Below are 23,788 nucleotides of genomic sequence, written 5' to 3'. Positions count from 1 at the left end.
CCTCATTCTAGCTGTGTATCACTGTGCAAGGCTGGGGCTGTGGGAAGTCAAATCTGGACCTTCCACCTCTGGTCAGCCCTGAGGCCAATGGTGAAGAGCTGGAGTCGCTGAAGTCTCAAATGCAACCAACGAAAGATACTGATATGATCAAACTCTAGAATTGCATGCCGGATGAAGTATCGTAAGCAGGAGGAAGAGCCCATGGAAATCCATTTCTTGTTCACTATAGGCTTCCGAAATCAGCCCGGAGGGTGAGGCGACCGCTCACGCCTTTGCCACGGCAACCATACGAGTTGTGGACCTCAACAACCACCCGCCGACGTTCTACGGAGAAAACGGGCCACAGAACCGATTTGAGCTCACAATGTACGAGCATCCACCGGAGGGCGAGATTCTGAGAGGCCTCAAAATTACCGTCAATGATTCAGATCAGGCCAGTGTGGTGTTTTTGTTTGGTTTATCTGTCCTTTCTTGCCTCTGTCTTATACCTCCATTCTGGGCCAGCCCAAAACATTTTGGCACTTGAGACGAACCACAAAATGCTTCCTTCCTGCCAGGGAAAATCAGGGGTGGGGGATAAAGATCTACACCAGGATCTGCTGCCCCTGTTGATCCTACCACCTGAGGCTGTTGCCTCATCTTGCCTCATGGGTGGGCAGGCCTTGATTCCATATATCTTTTGCTTTAAGTATCACAGCACTGAAAAGTAGATGCTGGTGACAGCCAGCAATCCATTGTCTTCTTGTCCTGCTTGATTTCCAGGGGCATCTGACATTTGTGCCCTTGAAACAAAATGCTGTTAATGGATGAATATTTTGTTTGATTCAGCAAGCCTTGTCTTCTTAGTTTGACTGGGTTGTGCCCTTTCTTTATTGCATTATTGCTGATTTACTTCATCAGCCGATGGACATAATACTTCCTCACTTAGTTTTTATTTTTCATTTAAAATAATAATAATCCTGATCCCGATCTTTCTGGAGCATTGTTAAAGCTACTCTACTAGAGCCTTATTTTGAAAAATAAGCACTCTACCCCATATGCAGTCAGCGCTGTATTCTTTACCCAGAGGAATGAGATTCCTTTAGGTTCGGTACAGTTTATTTTATGTGGAAACTATGGCAAAGGTTGCTAAGGAAACCTCTGTAATAGCTTCCACCTGAGCTAACCGGAGAGGAAAAGTTGAGGCCTGAAAGTTTAATACACATGAAAGGACTGCAATTATTGAAAAGAAAATCTAGCCCATCAATGTGTAGTATATACTCAGTGTTGGTGCTAACATGGCTGCATTCTGTTCTATATAAAAGTCAGCAGGTTCCCTGCCAGCCTGCTGCAAAGGGATAAGTAACTACCGTACTTCTGAGGCAGCCAGCCTCGTAATTGCTGCTTCTGCAGCTGCAGAAGGCAGCAAAATTTAAATTAACTGCTTACTAATATTATGGAGCAAGCAGAGACCAGCCAAAAGTTGTCATGGCTGGTATATTTTGCATAGATCTTTTGTTTGCTACATTCTACTCCCCTTCCTATCACAAGGAAACCGTGCAATTTGAGCTTCAAGATTGCTTTTTAATTTATATTTATATTTCTAGTCCCTACCCAAAATTGAACTCTGGTTCCGCCTGCACCTGTTTGTTCCTCACTAGAGCCGCCTTCGGGTATTCAAAAGGAAAGTTTAGCAGCGCTCACTGGCCCCAACCAGTGTCCATTGTCTACTACACCTGAGGGCAGCAGGCTAGCCGATAGGATGCAAGGCAGACCATGTAGTAGTAGTAAGGTAAAGGTAAAGGTAAAGGGACCCCTGACCATTAGGTCCAGTCATGGGGTTGCAGTGCTCATCTCGCGTTATTGGCCGAGGGAGCCGGCGTACAGCTTCCAGGTCATGTGGCCAGCATGACAAAGCCGCTTCTGGTGAATCATAGCAGCCCACGGAAATTCCGTTTACCTTCCCGCTGTAGCGGTTCCTATTTATCTTCTTGCACTTTCGTGCTTTCGAACTGCTAGGTTGGCAGGAGCTGAGACCGGGCAACGGGAGCTCACCCCATCACGGTAATAGTAGTAGTAGTAGTAGTAGTAGTAGTAGTTTATTATTTATACCCCGCCCATCTGACTGAGTTTCCCCAGCCACTCTGGGCAGCTCTCAACAGAATTAAAAGCACAATAAAACATCAAACATTAAAAACCTTCCCTAAACAGGGCTGCCTTCAGATGTCTTCTAAAAGTCTGTGATGCTGACTCCCAAATTTTGGGACTGTTGAAACATATGCAACAATTTGCGACTCGGGTTGGGCCTACTAGACCCAAATGTTTGTAAGCAATGTGGACCACAGACCCTGAAGCTTAAACTTCATTACTTTCATAGTATATCCACTGCTGCAGTTACCATCGCATGGCCTACCTTCCTTGCGGGGCTCCATTTGGAAAACGGCGCTGTTACAGCTTGACCCTGCGGAAGGCTGCGTATGGCCCAATCACATCATCCCCTCCTCCTGTTGTCTTGTTCCTTGGGGACACGCAACGTTGTAAGGACAACGTTTTCAAAATGGAGCCCCGCATGGCAGGATGGCCATGCATACATGGAGCAGAAGGAGAAGAGTGGGCATGCAGCAGAGGAAGAAGAGGAGGCTGACAAGCACAAGAGGCAGATTTGTCGCCTCTCTCAGCCTGCCACCCTGAAGCAAGAGCTTCATCTTGCCTCATGGGCGGGCTGGCCCTGACCATACCCAATCATATTCTTCTCCTCTCAGAAAGGTGTTGTGACTTATTTCCAGAGCAGCAACCATATTAATCTGGAATAATAATAAAAAGACCTGTGCCACCAACCTAAGGCCCACTCCCAGTACTTTCTTAGCAGAAGGAGGGATAATATTCAACCATGCCCCTGGTCAAAGAATATGGAGTTGTACCTTGTACCTAAAATGACCCATATTTAGGTAATCGGGTTATTCTGAATGTTCAGCATCTCAGAGTCTACCTTCCACATTATTCTCACACTTAGCCCACCTAAACTAGGTGCTCTTCCATTGCGACTGGAGGAATAGGCAAGCTCCCAAATCTATTTTTATCAAAACCACATACGTCTTGTGAGCCAAAGCTTGGGGAGATTACTCCAGAAAGCCTCTTAGTTCTCTCTCAGCCAATAGCTGTTGAATCGAAGATACTAAGCAGTCGTTCTTGCCCTCTCCTCTCATTCTCCCCTCCACGTGTGGAAAGGGAAATGCCAACTCTGTCCCCCAATTTCTGTATACTGGACAGGGTGGAAGAATGGGCCCTATTCCATGATAACAGATTGTGTCCTCCCTAAAAGAGGGCACGTGTTGCGGTGAGACCAGGAGACTGACCGCCTGTGTTGTGGGTGGGGGAGACTGGACAGCCACAACACCCGATTGGTAGGTCCCTTGATGTTGGGTTCATTCTGGCCAATGGGGTGCAGTCCAAACGGATCAAGGGACCCATATATACCCATGCATGTGACCCAGAGCTTCGTCTTTTGGCCCGTGCATTTGGAACACCCGCCCACCTCTCCCTACTTTTAGGACATTTTGCGATTGACCTTGCTATGCCGTTGTGTGTCGTCTGTCATTGGGACAGGGGCACAACAGGAATTTCCCCCACTTGGCTGATTGACTGGTGCCATTTGGGTTTCGCCTGCAGCGTAGCAAATCATCACAACTTGTAAGGTTGCGGATAGGCACTGGTTCAGGTGATAGGGATGGGAGAACGGTCTCGCCAAAATTCTGCCAAAAACCAAACTAAAATTTGAGTCAAATGTTTCTATATTTAGGGTGGAGGTCTCTGGGTCTGAATGTGAATGGAGGAGCTCCGCATGTTCACTTATGCAAGCATATTTTCTATTTACTGTGCAGAGATGGCTAGCTGGCAGGCCCATTTAGGTCAAGGGTAGCACCACCAATAATAATCCCACTACTTCCACATTTATTGCGGGAAGACTAGGATTTTTTTACACTTATCACACACAAACATGTGTCTCTTCTGCAAGGAAATCAACAGTACTGTGTTACAGGCTATGATACATGAACTTGTCATTTATTCTTTAATGCCGGCTCTATCTTCACAGGGGGCGAATGCGAAATTCAACCTCCGGCTTGTCGGGCCAGGCGGCATTTTCCGCGTTGTCCCTCAGACTGTGCTGAATGAAGCGCAGGTCACAATCATCGTAGAAAACTCTGCTGCCATAGACTACGAAAAGTTCCAGGTGTTGACCTTCAAGGTACCGTAACTTCTGCCTTCATGCTAACTTCATTCCCGCATTGCCATTCCGATTGTTCATCATGAGTTAGAGCACAATCTTCTGAAGTGGGGAGTCTCTTGCCCTGGCCGACTCTCCCTCGGTGTTTTAGAACCCTGTTCTAAAATGTGCGGGAAGCCTCTGTGGGTTTACAGCAGGCTTCCTCCTTCAGAAAATTGCCCTCCAACTCCTGGAGGGGGATTAGAATGGTGACCGGGGGCGTGGGGGGAAATGCTGGACCCAAATTCTACACAAAGGGTTAATGCTGCAGCATAGAATCTTGAGATTTCATATATACAGTGCTTTTTTTCCGGGCGGACATAGGGGTACGCATACCCCTAAACATTTTGTGAATCTTTGTACTTTTGTCCATTTACTGTATTTATTTCCCCCGATTTGAACTATAAAATGGTGCTTTTCTTGAGTCAAAATGAGAGTACCCCTAAACATTTTTTAAGAAAAAAACAGACACAAGATAACATTACCAAGGCAACTATCTATAAACAAACAATAAATGTCCCCAAAATGGCAAAAAATAGTTTTTCATGTGGTTAAAATTATAGAAGCCCTTCCGAAGTGTGTCCCTTGGCTCACTTGCAAGAGCCACCTCAACCTACCCCAATTGCAAGTATCTTCCTGTCTTATTTACAACTTGTTTCACCTCTCTGTTTGCGGCATACAGTGTTCTGGCTTGTGTGGGTAAATCTCGGAGTGGGGGAAAAGGTGATGTGTGGATATTTCTGCCTCATGGGAGAGGGCTGGATTTGATGACCATCTGCTCCTTTTGAGCCATCCAAGGCCCTTGCCTGTTTATTTCATGGGGTGTTGGGTGAAAGAGGTGCGCATGGAACGCGACCTACTGTATAATTATTCCTGTTACAACTAGAAAATTCTCAGAAGGTTGTAATGCACTGCCCAAGTATGCATGGTAAGGAAATTACAAAGCGTGGCCTCATGAATACTAATAGAATTCAGCATGATTCACTGCTGTAAACACCAAAGGAAGTAATTAAAAGAGAAAAGTGTGTGTTTCTTTTTACTTGAGAAATTGTACACTTTGTCTCTGAAAAAAAATATTATTATTATTATTATTTGCAAGTGATTGAAGATAAACAGCAAAGGGCTTTTATAAAACATTTTAAAGCCCTTTTATAAATTCCAAATGCGTTGGCAACAAAGAAAGTCAGAGATTCATTCACCACGGGTGCCAGTAGAGAGTTCTCCACTGATATGATGAAGATGATGATGATGATGATATACTGCCATTCATCCGAGGAACACAATGCAATTTAGAATATAAAAACACAAAAATGCACAACATACTAACAAACAAAAGCAATAATACCCCAACCCCGCCACACACCGTTTCCCATAAATTGTTTAATTGGTCAAAGGCCCGGGAGAAGAGGAACTTTATTGAAGACCAGATTTCCACATGAAATTGTACATTCCAAATGTTTTTATCGCGTTGATGTTGCCTTCAATGGTCAGTTATCTGACATATCTAAGATAGCAGAGCGATGGAATATACAAAGTTAATTTTACATAACCTTTGCTTTATGTCAGTCCCCGATATTTTATTATTCTTAGCGGAGGGGATGATTAACAGTCTTTAATAGGCATGCCATCATCTATTTGCAGAAGCTTTCGATTAAAGCTGAAAGCAATATTTCATAGACGGATTTGGTTTGGGTCCTTGGGAGTTTGAATTTGGGGGGGGGGCGGAATAGTCCCCTCTGTCTGCTGCCCCCGCATGTTCTCCCAGGGGGGGGGTGTAGCTTGATGCCCACTTTGATTCATTACCATCTTGCTATTACTCCAGATGACCTCCTTGGCTCTTGACTCCACTAATCTTTATACCAGGGGTCAGCAAACTAAGGCCCAGTGGCCGGATGCGGCCCACCCGGCTTGTTAATCCGGCCCGCGAACCTTGCGGACCCTGGCGCCCCCTTGGTCAGTCCCCGTGCTAAACCGGCACGGCAGCCTGACTTCCGCGGTGCTGGCACGGCTTCGGATTGGCCACAGGAAGCTCCTGCAGGCAATCCGAAGCTGGAGACGCCTCTGGGCGACGCCTCTTCCTTCCCGCTGAGGCAGCCGCGTATGGCCAAGAGCCAAGTAGGAGGAAGTGGCGGCAGTGGGGAGGTTGCCCTGTTTAGGGAAGTTTATTATGTTTGATGTTTTATTATGTTTTTAATATTCTGTTGGGAGCTGCCCAGAGTGGCTGGGGAGGCCCAGCCATGTGGGCTGGGTATAAGTAATAATAATAATAATAATAATAATAATAATAATAATAATTCATTTCTCATAAGTGTATCCCACTCTTTCCCACACAAACACACAGTTTAATGTCTTCATGCCTTAACCAAATAACCTGTTCTGGTGTATTAATGTTCAAGAGTGATTTGCTTTCATTTTATTCTGGGTTGCTAGTTGCCATGTAGTTTTCTTGAGCATCGCCACCAAGGTCTCAACAAAGAAGGAACGCAAGAGCTCTCCTCATGTTCTTTTGTTCTGCTTCCTTCTTTGTTTGGTGGTGATGCTGATGTTCCATCGACATTTGCTGGATCTCTTTGATTCAGGATGTGCTGAAAACTCTAGTTCTTCCCGTGGTTAATGAAATTATATATAGCACACAAACATGACTACCCTGTTTCCCTAAGCCATAGCAGGATTTTTAAGCATTCAAGGAATATAAGCCATACCCCGAAAATAAGACATAGTGATAGGCGCAGCAGCAATGCCGGCCGCAGCAGGAGGAGGAAAAAATAGGACATCCCCTGAAAATAAGCAATAGTGTGTGGTTTTTTAAAGCAAAAATAAATATAAGACAGTGTCTTATTTTCGGAGAAACACTGTATGCCGTAAGGGATTTTTACTCAGATTTTTGCAGTCATTTGAAAATTAACTTTTTATTAACGTAACAATGACAGAAGTCCGACTTTTGTGAATTCTTTTCTCTCTCTTTATTTCAGTCCTATGTGGAATATTTTCTACTGATGGGATTCTCTATCATCATCATTAGCTATAGCGCATATTAGTCAGTTCCATATAAAATAGCTGGGCTCTGTAGAAGCACAACTGTTGGATTTTGCATGACTTACTAGCTCGTAATTTCTCAATTACCTCCTTAGCTTCTTGCAATAGAAGTTAACACACCTGAGAAGTTCAGTTCAACAGCAGATATTGTGATCCGTCTCTTGGATACGAATGATAATGTCCCAAAGTTTTCATCTGATTACTACATCGCGAGGATCCCAGAGAATTCTCCTGGCGGCTCCAATGTTGTGGCTGTAACGGTAAAATTTATTCATCCCTCCAGAGCCATGCTCTGCTGCACTTACAATTCTGTGTAGTTCCATGAGTCTCTCGATATCTGCAATTATTGCACCTGGGAGAAGGTGGGGATTTATATATTCAGAAACTGACAAAAAAATTAGAATCATAGAATCACAGAGTTGTAGAGCTGAATCTCTCACGAGTCTAAGCACAGAAGCAAGCTAGGATTGCTTCTTAGAATTTGAATTTGAATTCACCACAGGCTGTAATTCTGCACAGAGCAATGCAGGTTGGAATTTGCTCTGCTGAGCAAGGGTGTGTTTCTTAAATTAAATTATAGAGTGCCAGTATTCACACGAATAAAATAATAATGCCACCACTTTAAAACTGTGCTGAAACTACTTGATAGATGGTTTGTCTGTCCATGTGACATCAAGCTAAGTCTATCCTCGGATTTTTTTCAGTGTTCTACAACTTCAGAATTAAAGCGGGGGGGTTAAACTGGGCCCTTCCAGATGTTGCTGGACGCTAGCACCCATCAGCCCCTAGTCAGGGGTGATGGGAATTGTAGTCCAGCCACATCTGGAGTGCCAAAGTTTTCCCGGCCCTGATTTAAAGCACAGAGGCTTCTGGGATGTAGAATATACAGGGACCCAGGAGCATATTCACAGTATAAACTGATATAACACCGGTCCTGAAAGACTACATTGGCTCCCAGCATGTTTCCCAGCACAATTCAAAGTGTTGGTGCTGACCTTTAAAGCCCTAAATGGCCTTGGCCGGGTATACCCGAAAGAGCGTCTCCACCGCCATCCTTCAGCCCAGACACTGAGGTCCAGTTCCGAGGGCCTTCTGGTGGATCCTTCATTGTGAGAAGTGAAGCTACAGGGAACCAGGCAGAGGGCCTTCTCGGTAGTGGCACACCGCTCTGTGAAACACCCTCCCATCCGATGTGAAGGAAATAAATAACTATCTGACTTTTAGAAGACATCTGAAGGCAGCCCTGTTTAGGGACGTTTTTAATGTTTGATCCTTTATCACTTTTAATAATAATAATCATCATCATCATCCGTTGGGAGCCGCCCAGAGTGGCTAGGGAAAGCTAGCCAGATGGGTAGGGTATACATAATAAATGATGATGATGATATCTTCTGGATTAACCTAATTCCCACTGGTGTTATTCCCACCAAATTAAGCAGGACTAACTTGGTTAGGATTGCACTGCAAACTGCAATTCCTATGATTCTGTAGAGGAAGATGTGAAAGCTAAGCTGATATGAAACCACCAAATAAGTCATTGGAGAGAACCAAACCTTTCTGCATAGCATGCTTTCTTCATCTCACATGTTGTTTAGCTTAAACTAGAACAGCTAAGTGGAAAATAAAAGATGGCTAGATGATTTATTTTTCTCCCGTATTTTCTAGGGGCCCAATCTGCACAATGCCTTGATATTTTCTTAGCAGAATAATATGCTCAGAAAGAGGATCGTTTCATCATTTTTCAAGTCCCAAACTTTAATGGTGACATGTATCTCAAGTGAGGGGAGCCACCCAGTGGCGCCACTTGGTAATGTTGCTAGTACAGAGGTGGAATTTTTCACCTTTTCTTTGTGTGTCCTTTGTAGGCCTGATCCTGAAGTTTACTACCCTGTTTCTCATATTTTAAGACATACCCATAAAATAAGCCATAGCAGGATTTTTAAGCATTCAAGGAATATAAGCCATACCCCGAAAATAAGACATAGTGATAGGCGCAGCAGCAATGCTGGCCGCAGCAGCAGGAGGAGGAAAAAAATAAGACATCCCTTGAAAATAAGCCATAGTGTGTTTTTTTGAGGAAAAAATAAATATAAGACATGTCTTATAATATGAGAAACACGGGTATCACTCTCTTACATGCATCTCTTAGCGACATCCTTTCCCAACACCTTAAAAATGGATGCAGATTAATTGACATGACTCTTCCCTGCTGTTAAATTCGGCTCCTACCTGCTCCCCCAGAAACTTTCAGTTGCACATTTTCATCTCCAAACACGCTGGTGGCGAAAGGGTCAGGTGGGGAGAGGGAAGCAGTTTGTGGTCGCCATTTGGAGTGCTGACCTTTAAAGCCGTAAACGGCCTCAGCTCAGTATACCTGAAGGAGCATCTCGACCCCCATCGTTCAGCCCAGACACTGAGGACCAGCTCAGAGGGCCTTCTGGCGGTTCCCTCACTGCAAAAAGTGAGGTTACAGGGAACCAGGCAGAGGGCCTCCTCGGTAGTGGCGCCTGCCCTGTGGAACGCCCTCCCATCAGATGTCAAGGAGATAAACAACTATTTGACTTTTAGAAGACACCTGAAGGCAGCCCTGTTTAGGGAAGTTTTTAAGGTTTGATGTTTTATCATGTTTTTAATATTCTGTTAGAAGCTGCCCAGAGTGGCTGGGGAATCCTGGCCAGATGGGCAGGGAATAAATTATTATTATTATTATTATTATTATTATTATTATTATTATTATTATTAGCAGTGAACTGAAAAGTGGTGAAGCACCCTCTTCTGCCCTCCAAATCCCACTCCCAAAGTTGTGTCCCCCTAGGAAAAGTAGCCATCTGGTTTTTGCTATTTTCCATCCTCAACGGGACCAATTATACATGTCATGAAAGTCTGTTTTGTTTCTGTTTTAATCCATCAATACCCCTTTCCATTTTCTTCTTAAGGCAACAGACCCTGATTCAGGCCTTTGGGGTGAAATGAAATACTCCATTTATGGAACAGGTGCAGATCTGTAAGTTTAAACATATATTTTGTTTAAGGGTGTGTGTTTTTTTAAAAAAAATAGTTTGCATAATTTTTATTGTTACTAGATAACAAACGAGATCAAACATGATGAAATTCCTTCCTTAAAGGGATGTATATATCTTTTTCCTGGCTGTTTCACACCGACAGTGTTCTATTTCAAGCAAAGCAACATGCAGAGGACTAAACCTCCAGGTTCTTCCACATGAACCTAACAATAACGCATAAAGGAAGAACAGATTGTGGGAAGGGTGTTGCTGTTTTTCATTTTAACGTTTGCCGTTTTAGTGTGTGCTTTTTGTTTGTTTTGATGTATGGAACTGCGTGAAACTGATGGAGTGAACCACCTTGAGCGACTGTGGGTTGTAGAAGTTTTGCATAAATAAAACGTAAAAGCATAAAAGATTGGGATTGTGGGAGCAAACGATTTTAAGGGGGATACCAAAGAAAACTGCATGCAATTCAAGAGATGTGCCACTTAGGGTGCAGCAAATAATTTCGAGGGGGTTATCAATGAAAACTGCATGTTATTCAAGAGATGTGCCACTTATAATCTCCCCTCTGGAACACTGTAAGGCCCCCTGGGGCCTAATAAATCTCCCCATCTGGCCCTCTCCTCATGGACTCTCCTCATGCCAAAATTCTGCCCCCCCTCCATCCCCGCCCCTTTCTTTTCCTGCTTCACGTCATATTTTGCTGCCTTCACCTGGCTGGAAATCTCCTCAAACTCTGATTTTAAAAAGACCTGGAGGGTTACGTCCAGTCAAAGGCAACTATGGGGTGAGGTGCTCATCTCACTCTCAAGCCGAGGGAGCCGGCGTTTGTCCACAGACAGCTTTCTGCGTCATGTGGCCAGCATGACTAAACCGCTTCTGGCACAACAGGACACTGTGACGGAACCCAGAATGCATGGAAACACCATTTACCTTCCTGCCGCAGTGGTACCTATTTATCTACTTGCAGTAGTGTGCTTTCAAACTGCTAGGTTGGCAGGAGGTGGCACAGAGCAATGGGAGCTCATCCCATTGTGCAGATTTGGCCTGCCAACCTTCTGATCGGCAAGCCCAAGAGGCTCAGTGGTTTAGACTACAGCGCCACCTGCATCCCTTTGAACGCTGATAATCTCCACTTAACTGGGGCTTCAGGTAAGTGGTATTTGCTGCCCAGCACAGCCATACCCTGGTCCTGGGAGCCATTGTTCTTCCTGCACATCCATGATGCTTAGCACCTCACCCTTGGACTTCAAAAAGGTTTGGATGGACCCTGATAAAGAGTCAGAAAACCGTGTGCTTTTTCCTCCAGTTCTGAGCTTAGCTGCCAAGTTTTCCGTGGGAAACCCCCAGATTTTAATCCGTTTTCCGCTGTTCTCCCGAATGGAGAAAAATCCCAGAAATCCCCCGGATTTCCTACCTGCCAAGGAGCCTCCATTTTGGGTGCCGCTCTGTCCATGTGTGGGCACCGGAAATCAACCAAGATGGCTGCCGGGCATGCGTAGAAGTGACTTCCGGTGCCGCTCTGCCCTATTTCTGGTGCCCACACATGGGCAGAGCAGCCCCGGAAGTTGCTTCTCTCTCTCTCTCTCTCTCTCTCTCTATATATATATATATATATATGACAGCAACAACATCTAAGCAGCTCCTTTAGATATTTCTTCCCTCTTTTAGAATGATGGTTAGCAATTCGTGGGATGGGTTGTCTCTTTGGTTACATCTGAAAAACTCAAGGCACTTCTGCAGGAGCATAATTCTAATAGTATTTCTCTGTCTTCACGAACAACCTTTTGAATATCTTGCCCTTTGCATTTGCAGAAGGTTGGGCACAAATAGCGGGTCCCCAGTCATAACTCTAATAGCCAGCAAATGGTCTCAAAAGGAATTAGCAAAAATAATTAGATTTTTAATTGCATCCAATATTTACACCGACTCACTGGGCATGAAAAAACAACAATAAACAATGTTGATTTTTAATTTCTGCTTGGGACATTTTGCATTAGGAGGTTGTTATTACTGTTGTTATTGGGCTGAATCCAAGAGTTGGGCGGGGCAATTTTTCAGCAATTTTGAAGGGGCTCTGTGAAGTTTATTCCAGTTACTGATATTCCTGGCTGCCATAGCTATGGTCCTGTGTGCTACCGGACCCCCTTGTTGTCTTTATTTTACTATCAAGCCAATCAGAGTAATGGCAGGACACATTGCCCTCATTCTGATTTGGCTTTATTATGAAGCTAATATGGAGTAATGGCAGGAAGGGGTGTTGGTAGCAAAAAAGAAAAGGTGAGAGCAGGGGCTTGTGAATTATCATTATCATTATACCCCACCCAACCATAGCTGCCAAGTCCGGATCGTAAAGATCCGGGATCGGCAGCGCGCGCATAACCGGAAGTTGCGTGACGCAACTTCCGGTGGCGCTTCGCCCTTCTATGGGCACCAGAAAATGGCGGCGCCAGCTCCGGAAGTCGCTTCCGCGCATGACCGGAAACACGTAAAAGCGACTTCCAACGCCGGCGCCGCCATTTTCTGATGCCCATAGAAGGGCAAACCGCAACCGGAAGTCGCGTCACGCAACTTCCGGTCATGCGCGGAAGCGACTTCCGACGCCGCCGACGCCATTTTCTGGTGCCCATAGAAGGGCAAAGTGGCACCAGAAAAATGGCCGCCGGGAAGAAGCAAATTAAAGGGACAATGCCGGGATTTTCCGCCAAACGGGAGACCGCCGGAAACGGTAAGAAAAAAAGGGGTTTTCCCGGCGGATACGGGATACTTGGCAGCTATGCACCCAACCCCAGCCACTCTGGGCAACTTCCATTACCCCCAAATCATTTTTGAGTATAATAGGTTTACTCGAGAATTTTATGACTTAGCCTTGCTATTGGAAAAGTCAAAATGGTGAGGGAACCCCAGAACATTTAGTACTATCTTGTGTTTTAAAAAAGGCTTCCCCAAATCATTCAATCTGCAAATTCATAGAATCAGATTTTACATTAGCATCTTTCAAATAAATTCAGTCTGTCGTTTGAAATGATTGGTATATAATGTGTGACAAATAGTTTTGCCTGCCTGCTGCCTTCAGGGTGTGTCTGTGTGTGATGAAGTTGCAGTCTTACACTCATTTAAGCTAAGATTTTCAGACTTGCCTTCTCTGAGTTAGTCTAAATGTACCTCAGAGTTTGAGGAGCAGAGCTTAACTCCCTTTAGAAGCAGGAGGAAATAAATTCTTCTCCCCTTTCTTGTTTTATAAGGGATCTAATGCAGTGTTCGGCCAAACTAACCAACAGCAAAACGTTACACTTCCATTGCCTGCGTGCTGAAGGTCTCTGCGTTGTTTTATTCAGCACATGACTCAATACATTGTTCTTACAAACTGCACAACTGCGCCATCCTCCCTTGTTTCACTGCAGAGGGACTGAGTGGAAATCCATCGCACTGTGCTGTTCACAAAAAAATATATAAAAATAGTATTAAATCTAAATATATCCATGTTACACTGGAATTGATCCCCCCCCCCCCGTTTTGACTTTTGCAGATTTGGATTTAATATTATTATTTGCAGGCAGATATATATATAAATACACATAGACACACACAGAGAGAGAGAAAGAGATGGCATGCCTTATTGCCTTAAGCCACTCCCCCCTCCATGCCTGTTGTTGAACTGAAGCTCTCATCAGCTTCTGCAAGCATGGCCAATGCTCAGGGATTTATTTATTTATTTGTTGTGGAGAGATGGGCAGCAAGTAACACACACACACACACACACACTCCTCCAAGCAGTTTTCAACTCTTCTAAAGGTAAAGGTAAAGGGACCCCTGACCATTAGGTCCAGTCGCGGACGACTCTGGGGTTGCGGCGCTCATCTCGCTTTACTGGCATTGAAGTAAGGTGAAGGATGGAAGCATATACAGGTCAACAGATAACGTGAACTTTTAAATATGTAAAAATATATTTATGAAGAATAGTGCAAGAATAACAGGACCCCTCTGACAGACCCAGGGAATACTCCATAAGCCCCAGATTGCTTTCTCATTTCCTTAAAATCATTTTTGATTTAAATTAAATGGGAAATAGCTCAGATTGGAGGGGTCCAAAGGTGTTAACGTTTTCCCTCAATATAAGCCATCGCTTCCTACTTCAGAGCCGTTGTGCTAATAACTTCTGCCATCTTACACAAATAACTCCATCCTTAATTAATCTTCATAAGTCAAAACGGGCCTCTCCTGGGATCTTTTCCATGCCCATAAGCAGTACAAACTGGGAAGTTTCTGTAGAAAGATGATTTTGGGAAGGCTGGCCACAGAGCAAGCAAGGCTTTCAGTTTTATGACACTCCTCCCTGCGGAACTCTGTACAGAAGTATACCAGACTCCATCCTTATTCACCACGACTTTTGAAAATGCTGAATAGCTGAGATGAGCTTGATTTTTAATGGGTATTGTGTAGCCATTGGTATGAAATGTTCTTTTTAAGAGATGCATCACGTTAAACACTTGTTTTACTGTATGTTGTTCAGAGTATTTTATAGAGAATTGGCTAATGGGATTTGTAACAAATAAATCCCCATTTTCCAAGCGCAATTGGGACTGCAGCCACCCACAGCAGCTAGGGGGAGAAATCACTCTGAAAAGGGTGCATCTGAACATAAGGGCGATTTCTTTTCTTCTGTCTGTGCAGCTGACTAGGAAATAGATGAAATATTGGCCACTGTTGTTTTTTTCTTCCAGATTCCTCATCCATCCATCCACTGGGATCATTTACACCCAGCCATGGGCCACGTTAGATGCAGAAGTTACGTCCAAGTACAACTTCTATGTGAAGGCAGAAGATACAGAGGGGAAGTATAGCTTGGCTGAAGTCTTCATTACTGTGCTTGATGTCAACGATCACTCCCCAGAGTTCAACGAGAACATCCAGGAAAAAACCATGATTATTGGCACTCCAGTGAAAGTGGAGGTTGGTCGATGTGCATGTTTGTTTTTTTGTTTTTTTGTTTGTGTGTTTGGTTGCAGTGATTAGTATTGAAGTGATCGCAATGCATTCGTTATGTTGCAATGATTCCTATTATGGACTCGAAGGCTAAATAAGGAGCTTACATTTCTGTAAGTAAATCTGTGCCGATATGGGTATAAGCCACTTTTCAATATTCCATTACAGTTTAGACTTAGAGGATGCGGGTGGCACTGTGGTCTAAACCACAGAGCCTTTTGGGCTTGCCGAAGGTCAGCAGTTTGAATCTCCACGATGGAGTGAGCTCCCATTGCTCTGCCCCAGCTCCTGCCAACCTAACAGTTCATAAGCATGCCAGTGCAGGTAGATAAATAGGTACCGCTGTGGCGGGAAGGTAAACGGTGTTTCTGTGCAGAGACACCGGCTCACTCAGCCTGAAAGCGAGATGAGCACCGCAACCCCATAGTCGCCTTTGACTGGACTTAACCATCCAGGGGTCCTTTACCTTTACCTACCTTAACAGCTTAGAGAGACCCGTGGAAAATCAAGGCTGGTTGATTCTTCTTAATGGCTCGGATCAGGCAACAAATGAGTGGGGTGTGTGTTAAATCCTGCTCAGTTTGGGTACACACTGCTATTCCCTGCTGGGAACAGACAGAGGGTCAGCACAGGATTTAACCATACCCATATGCATATTCCCCATCTTACCTTAATGGCACATGTCAATTTATCATTAATAGCTATATCCCACACCTCTTTATACCAAGCAGAATATAAAATGGAAGAATGGTACAAGATAGATTTTTAAACTACTCCGGAATCCAACCAAACCCCACCTCACAAAGTTCTGGTATAGAAGCCATGCTCAAAGTACGGCACTTCAGAATCCAAAAGAACCGGTCCTCTTTAAAATAGATTGCCATTCAATAAACACTTCTCTTTCACTTTTTCTCCCCATCTCCAACAGGCAATAGACCAGGATGCGGAAGAACCCAATAACATAGTTGACTATTCTATTATGCAAGCAGATCCTGCCAATGTGTTTGATATAGACCAAAGCACCGGAGAAATAAAACTGAAATCCTACATAAGATCCTTGGACATAATTCACAACATCACCAACAACAAAGACTGCATATGGTCGGTGGTAGTTCAAGCCAAAGATCGGGGCTCTCCTTCATTTAGCACCACCGCTGTCCTGAAGATTGATATCACAGAAGAGGTAAGAGGATAAGATACTGGAGAGAAATGGCAAATGGGGAGACCCAAGATTTGTGGTTGAGAAACAGTGGTTTGTAATGGGCACCACTGCAAAAGCGTCATAATTTGAGTCATTAGATGGAAGGAAGGGGGTACTGTCAGCTGTGAAATGAGAATTTCTGGCATTTCTGGGTCAAGGAAGCGTAGAGTTTACCTATGGATCAAGTGGATCCTAAGTTATTTCAGATACTGGCAATGGGTCCACCCCTGACCTCTCTGTTGCATTGTTCAGCCTCATCGCTACCAAATAGAAGCTACAATTGCTTTCCCTATACTGAAAATGGAGAAGGAGAAATTCATGAAGGCCCACAACAATTGTCTTAAAGGTCCACGTCTATTCTTTCCTTCTTCTTTTAACTTTGTATCTTAACTCACCCTTGATTTTACCAACCGTTCTCCAAATGGTTCATTAGAAGAACACTGTAACTCCTTCTTTATTATTACATTTAACTTCCCAAACAATATTTTCAGAATGTTTGCGATGGCGAGTCCAATGCTGGGGTGAGTGTATTGGGGTGTGCGACAGACTTGTCAATCTGCTTCACATATACAGAGGATTCGTTAAACGGTCATTTCCCTTCTACCCTGCGGACCACATAGATGTGGTAGGGGCAACCTAGACATGTGGCAATCTAATGCCAATTAATATCAGCAAACAGAAAGCCACCCATCTGCTCTAGGATATTTATTTCCCTTGAATAAGCATTGCAAATTGGTGGCGAAGAGATTTGAAATGCCGCCCCCTCAGCCATACCTAGCTTTATTATCCCGAAACCTTATAATTTACAAGTGTCCACCTGAAACTCTTCACTATGCTGTCTGTAATTTCCTCTGCAATAGCTCAGTTCCTTGCTTTCATATCTTGGTCTCTTTATAGTAGAGCCTGTGCCTGTTTGTCTTATTTGTGTCTTCATTGCAACAATGCTTAGCGCCTAAGTAGGAGTTGTCCACATTTCCGCTTCTCCCACGCCTAGAAAGCATGGGGCCATGCAGTCTAGCCTCTTCCTCACTGCTTTCCCCCAGGAAACCCACACTTGTGCACTAAATTGGTGCAAATGTCCATCTGGAGGAAACCAGATTGATGTTTGCTCTGATTTGATAGCGAGCAGAAGTGTGGATGAACCCTAAGCTTGCATGGTACATGACTCCACCTCTGAGACTCCACCCACCCTCTTTAAGGTTTTGTGACCTTTTTTCAGGAGGAAAAGGGTTAGCATATACTGTACTACACTAGAAAAATCATTTCCAACTGGAGATGGCAGGATCAAAGCTAGTGGCATGCAAATAAGGCATTCTCTGTATAACGTGCCCCAGGATGTACTTGAATGCATCTGTTCATTGTGTCTGACCCGGCACCCTTCACCCCACAGAACAGTGCTCTGTTTTCCTTTCTGAAGGAAAAGCTTCTTTGACAACACAACTAGAGGTGTCCAACAGTGTTAATCACAATGAGTAATTAAACAGGCCTATTTTTGATTAACATTTACCATCACAATTAGCAGAACGCTGCTCTCTTCGAGATGGATGCCCTGCGGCTAGGTTTGGTGGTTTCATGCATCAAAAAAACCTTTTGCTCTTCAAACAATGCAGCGATAAAAATAAAATAAAATCCCAAGGCTATTTAATTTAATGGATCCTATTTTTACCACACACAAAAAGTGATATTGATTATAAGCCAACGCTTTCTTTCATACCTACTGGGAGGAAAGTGCATATGCTGTTTGCTTTCCCCTATCCTTGTTTACAGGTATTTGTTTAATGACAGTGCGTAATCCTAGATTTCTGTGGCCTGGAATGGAAAGGCTGGTCCTTGCAGTGACAGAGCACACCAATGGTTTTGTGAAAGTTTGTCTATAGTCCATAAGATATTTGGCTAATAGAAACACAAGCTTAGAAGGGGTGACTATCTAACCATCTGCCCTGAACATAAATGGATAAGAAGAAGGTTCATTCAGAGGCGGGCTACATGTTACACTTGTCCACACAAGCTGGACTCTGCCTGCTTCTGGTAAAAGTCCCTCTTCCCAGTTGCCACATGCCTTGTATCTGATGGTGGGGTACCTGGGGGAGGCCATCCAAAGATGATCTTTGTGCACAAGCAGGTGAATGTTAGAGCAGACAGCTATGCGAGCTGTTTCCAGATCCCAAGCTTTAACAGGGAGCACCAACACTTTATATTGTTCTCAGAAACGAACCAGGAGCCAGTGCAGCTCTTTAAGCAATGGCAAAATATGTTCACAATGGCTGATCCCAATTAGCAGCCTAGCAGCTCCACAATTTTCTGGGTGCTCCAGCCCCGATACATATCATTTCAGTAGCATCCTAGTGCCATGTGGAAATTGAAAACGGCATGCAGCAGGAAGCTTTCATATGAGAAATCAGGTATCACTGAATACACACCTGAGTGTTTTATTAACAGCCTCATCTCCTTTACATTTGACATAAGCAGACTTAGGATGTTTAGGGAAGTTTTTAATGTTTGATACTGTACTGTTTTTAATATTCAGTTGGAAGCCGCCCAGAGTGGCTGGGGAAACCCAGCCAGATGGGCGGGGTATGAATAATAAATTATGTTGTTGTTGTTGTGACGACGCACAGGGACAGTGAGGAAATGGGACTCAGTTTAAGTGTGCCTCGTGCGATGAATATGTTTTTCTCTTGCACGCTTACTGCTGAGTCAAGTGTGTAACAGATAAACTTATTCAGGCAGCTAAAGAGAACATGCATTGATTGTGGCCTGCTCCAGAAATCTTAGGAAGACGAGATTCTGTACTGTTCAAATCAGCAGAAGAATCTTCCCATTGACCTGGGCTGCAGTGTAGTCAGTCTCCAAGGCCATTGCTTAAAGTCATTGCTTAAAGTCAGTGCAGTGCAGTGTAGTCAGTCTCCAAGGCTGGAATCCTGCACACCATTACCTCTGGGTTGTAACAGTGCTATTGCCATCAAGGCAGCAAGCAAGAAAGGAGGCAGAAAGCACTTGGTGCCATGCTGGAAAGGAATGGTGTCTCAGGATTTGGCAATCTGGTGCAGGAGATTGCAGTCTCCTACAATGGACAGTCAGGAGGAAAAGTTGGTCAAGTCCAAGCTAGACAATGGGAGCTTGGATATCTGCCTTTGTCAGTTCAAGAGAGCAGTATTTTCTGCCTGCTTCTGCAGCTCAGGTTCCAATCCCTGATCTCAGATGAAGAACACCTGCTTCATGTTTAGATTTAGGTACCATACAACTAAGCCAGTCTTAATAATAGAATAATACATATTATTCTAATTGTCCCTGCTAAATTTTTTTTGCAGTTTTTGTTGTCACCTGGTTATCCTGATCTGCTAAAAGAAAGGACACAATAGCAATTGTTGAGCGACCTGGTAGGGATAGTAGGTAAAGGTAAAGAGACCCCCTGACCGTTAGGTCCAGTCGCGGATGACTCTGGGGTTGCGGCGCTCATCTCGCTTTACTGGCCAAGGAGCTGGCGTACAGCTTCCGGGTAATAACTTCACTCCTCAAATCTTTATAAAGAGTTCAAGCTAGAAGCACATGAACTACTGATTCAATACTGCCATCTCCACATGGACATAACTGTTTTTCCAGCAGATTTTTTTGAAATTGACCCTCAAGCACAGCTGTCGGCAGTAAATTTAATTTTGCATAAGTAAAAGCACATCTGTATATTTTGGAATTGTTCAGTTCTGCAAATAGGTTGCCAAAGAGTCAAAATGACTAGGTGGGAAATAATCGTACAATGGACAAAATTTCCTTATGGTGACCAAATTGTTCTGTTGCTCGATATCATATAGGCGCTGTCTAATTAAACTATCTGCTTCAATTACTTGCAATTACTTCGTATTTTGGCAGTACGAGGATTTCCACTTGCACAACAGAACTCCCTCCTCTTTCTTCTGCCTGTGTTCACCCCCCACGCCCTCCCCAAATACGTTGCAGGGGGGTGGGAGGAATCCCAGAACAGATTTAGGGAGGGAGGAGAAAGTTGTGTCCCACAAGCAGACATCCTTGCACTGACAGAATGAGGTCCTTTGCACTACATTGGATGCAACCTTTATGACGGTGGTCCACAGGTTGATTGGTTTTCTTATTTTTGACATTTTCAGATCAAATCAAGGGTAAGATCCTATATTTTAGGCCTCAAGAAACGTCCATGGACATTATTTGGGATTTGCATGAGTGGCGTCCTTTCTTCCATTTCTCTTACCATGGTGATCTCCACCATCATGTACTGGAAAAGTGTGAAAAGATCCAGACTCCATCCTCAGGGCAAAATCAGGAAAATTAAACGGCGGCCACCACAGCGCTCTATGTGCTAAAATGCTATGTGAACTTTTCCATTCATTTGTCCTCAATATGCCATATCGAGAGGCTGCATTACCTCTTAATCAAGCTTTGGATTCTTTAAAAGGGAAACAAGCAGCCTGTCTCTTCATCTCACATTCATTACCTCATAGCATTGGAGTGGTTTGTTTTGTTTTCGTAATGTCTGTAAAAGAGTACTAGAACATGCTCAGTTTCTGCTGTTTAAGAACCAAATTGACAGCCTCAAAATGTTTTCAGTTGAAGATGCGACACGTTGAGAAAATCTTATTACTACTATTTTCTCGGAAAGCGTTGCTTTGATTTAGGGGGATTCTGAAATGAAATCTGAAGCATAATGAACGCCTTCCATTTATGGATATATTACGAAATTATCTCAATTTGATACCGGTTTTAACTGCGACGGCTTCCCCCAAAGAATCTGAGACATTTTAGTTTATGGGTGTTCATTATAATTATAATAATTTAATATTTATACCCTGCCCATCTGGCTGGATTCCCCCCGCCACTCTGGGTGGCTCCCAACAGAATATTAAAAGCACAACAAAACATCAAACATTAAAAACTTCCCTAAACAGGGCTGCCTTCAGAGATCTTCTAAGGGGGTGCCACTACCGAGAAGGCCCTCTGCCTGGTTAGGGACCCCTGGTGTCTGTTCTAACAGAACTACAATTTCCAGGGTTCCTCAGAGAATAGGAATGACTGTTGTCACCAGTTTGTTGCATGGGTAAGTCCTTGGCTGCACAACCCAGTGGTTTTGTTTCCACTTGCAACCGACGGACGATAGAGTATTGCATAGGAATGATGCAAAACTCCCCACATCCTGAGTGAAGGGCTCCACTATTTAATGGCTGCAGTTGGCCTTCTTAGTGTTAAATCTGAATTTCGGATGCCAAATTGGAGATGGCCTGGTGGTGTGGATCACATATTTTGGACAAATGAAAGCGCAGTCTCTCTCTCTCTCTCTCTCTCTGTGCCCCAGAGTTAAGTCACCATGTTATCTTTGTACTCTTTTACAGACTCTTCACAAAGGGCCTATGGCTGCCTTTTTGATGCAAACAAAAGATAACCCCATGAAAGCCTTAGGAGTGCTAGCTGGTGTCATGGGGGTGATGGTGGCGATCACCATCTTAATCTCCACCGCCATGTTCTGGCGCAATAAGAGAACCAACAAAATCATGCCCGTGAGGCGGATCATTAAAAAGAGGCAGAACCAACCAAGCAGGACGATCAGGGTGGAGTGGCTGAAATTCAAGAGGCCCAGCAACGCTGCGGAGAAGTTTGCCGTCGAAGAGGATGCCAAGAGCCTGCAAAATGAGAACAGCAACAACAACTTGCAGGTGCCCGTTCCTCCTCCGCCACCTGCTGCTCCAGCCCTCCCTCCAGCCCCAGCACTCAAGACTTATGTCTCTGAATGGAGGGTCCCCACAGTATCCGGGTCGCTGAGTCCGAAGATTATGAAAAAGCAGGCGAAGAAAGGCGCTGCGGTCTGCACATCTCACAATGCCCTGGTGTCGGAGCTCAAGCAGAGGTTTGAGATGAGAAATGCGGCAAGCCCTCACATTTAGTGTCTCCTCCCCACAGCTTGCAGGTGGAGTGTGTCTTCTGTGTGCCATTCCAGGTACATGGTGTGATTTTTCTTACTTTGCATTTTGTACCAATTCTGTTAAACTCCCCGCAAGCTGAAAACGCTCGTTATCTCTTCTCGGTGTTTCGCATCCATTCGCCCGGATCGCATGCCGGTACATATCCTATCTCCCGGTGCAATTGTTTCACCTATAACTTTATGCATAGCTGCCAAGTTTTCGCTTTTCTCACGAGGAAGCCTATTCAGCATAAGGGGAAATCCCTTTAAAAAAGGGATAACTTGGCAGCTATGTTTATGGTAAATAAGTGGTGCACATTTGTTACAACCTTTTTATACAGGTTCCGGCTGCAAAGTCTGCTCGTGTGTTTGTGTGCTGCGATTTTCAGGATGCCAATTTGTTCTGTATCTGGCCAGTGCTTTCCAGTGATCTGTTTTAAAGTTCAGCTTGAAATATTGAACGTTTTAAAATATCTCATGCCAGAGTCCTCGAGGAATAGCCAAGGAAGCCTAACAAGCTGCCCCATCTCCTAGCATGCCACTCGCTGGAATTCAGTAGCTCCGGGGTCCAGCTCAGATGTTGGTTGACCTTATAAATTGCTCTGCCCCAGCCATAACTCGGGATTTAGTCGGGCCAGAATTTGACAGCATTCCCAATCATATAGGCATCGAGCATACAGATTAACATGCCCCAATGTGAGGTGTGAATGATGCAATTTGCCCTAACCTGTCCAAGAAAATCTCTTGAATGAGAGAGGAAGGAGGTGAGGGATCATGGCAGGAGGTGACAGCCAACAGCATCCAGTATCACTTTCCCAGCAAGAATTGTGGTATTTCTAGTTGCAATCCAGTTTTTTCACCTTCGGGAAAGTGAGGGAGAGTTGTGTTTACCCTGATTCTGCTCACAGGTGTGCAGTCAGAGGTATTCATGTCATCCCTAATCACAGGTAACATGAACAGTATTGGGGCACATGCATTGAATGACAAGTAAGGATAGGTTGACAAAATTTATCAGAGCCACTTCTGTCCATAAAGTAAGCAGGTGAGTTATACTGAAAACAGGAATGTTTTCATCACACTCAGTATTATTGAGAGTCGGCTCGTCTCTATGTGATATGCCTCATCGCAACAGACCAGTGACGTTAAACTTTTTATGGAGGAGTGGAAAAACCTAGAGTTCTTTCTCTATAAAAGGCAAAATTGCTCCCTACACTGCGGCAAAACAGTGCTTTACTGCTTTATGAGCATCCTTACCACTGAATGTTTAAAATGCCGGTGTTTATGGGAATGTGAAGTTAAGGTGCTGCAGAGAGACAATCTGAACATTCCCCTGGTGTTAAATTACTACAAACGAGGCAGTTAAACGAGGAACATGGTGTCAGATGTGTTTG

General features: G+C 44.2%; 1 protein-coding gene across 1 annotated transcript in view; it reads left to right on the top strand.

The window, feature by feature from the left end:
- The window catches only part of CDHR1 (cadherin related family member 1), a 57,134-nt gene extending 34,754 nt beyond the window's left edge, over positions 1–22,380 (top strand). The window contains exons 11-17 of the mRNA XM_060274204.1: positions 230–433; positions 4,073–4,225; positions 7,375–7,539; positions 10,216–10,283; positions 15,012–15,240; positions 16,202–16,456; positions 21,832–22,380. Of these exons, the coding sequence (XP_060130187.1) occupies positions 230–433; positions 4,073–4,225; positions 7,375–7,539; positions 10,216–10,283; positions 15,012–15,240; positions 16,202–16,456; positions 21,832–22,380 (1,623 nt within the window). The remainder of the gene's footprint in view (positions 1–229; positions 434–4,072; positions 4,226–7,374; positions 7,540–10,215; positions 10,284–15,011; positions 15,241–16,201; positions 16,457–21,831) is intronic.
- The last annotated feature ends 1,408 nt before the right edge of the window (positions 22,381–23,788 follow it).

The sequence above is a fragment of the Zootoca vivipara genome, chromosome 5 (assembly GCF_963506605.1).
Source record: "Zootoca vivipara chromosome 5, rZooViv1.1, whole genome shotgun sequence".
NCBI classification, from domain to species: domain Eukaryota; kingdom Metazoa; phylum Chordata; class Lepidosauria; order Squamata; family Lacertidae; genus Zootoca; species Zootoca vivipara.
The sequence above is the reverse complement of the archived record's forward strand: the minus strand, read 5'-3'. Positions and strand labels throughout refer to the sequence as shown.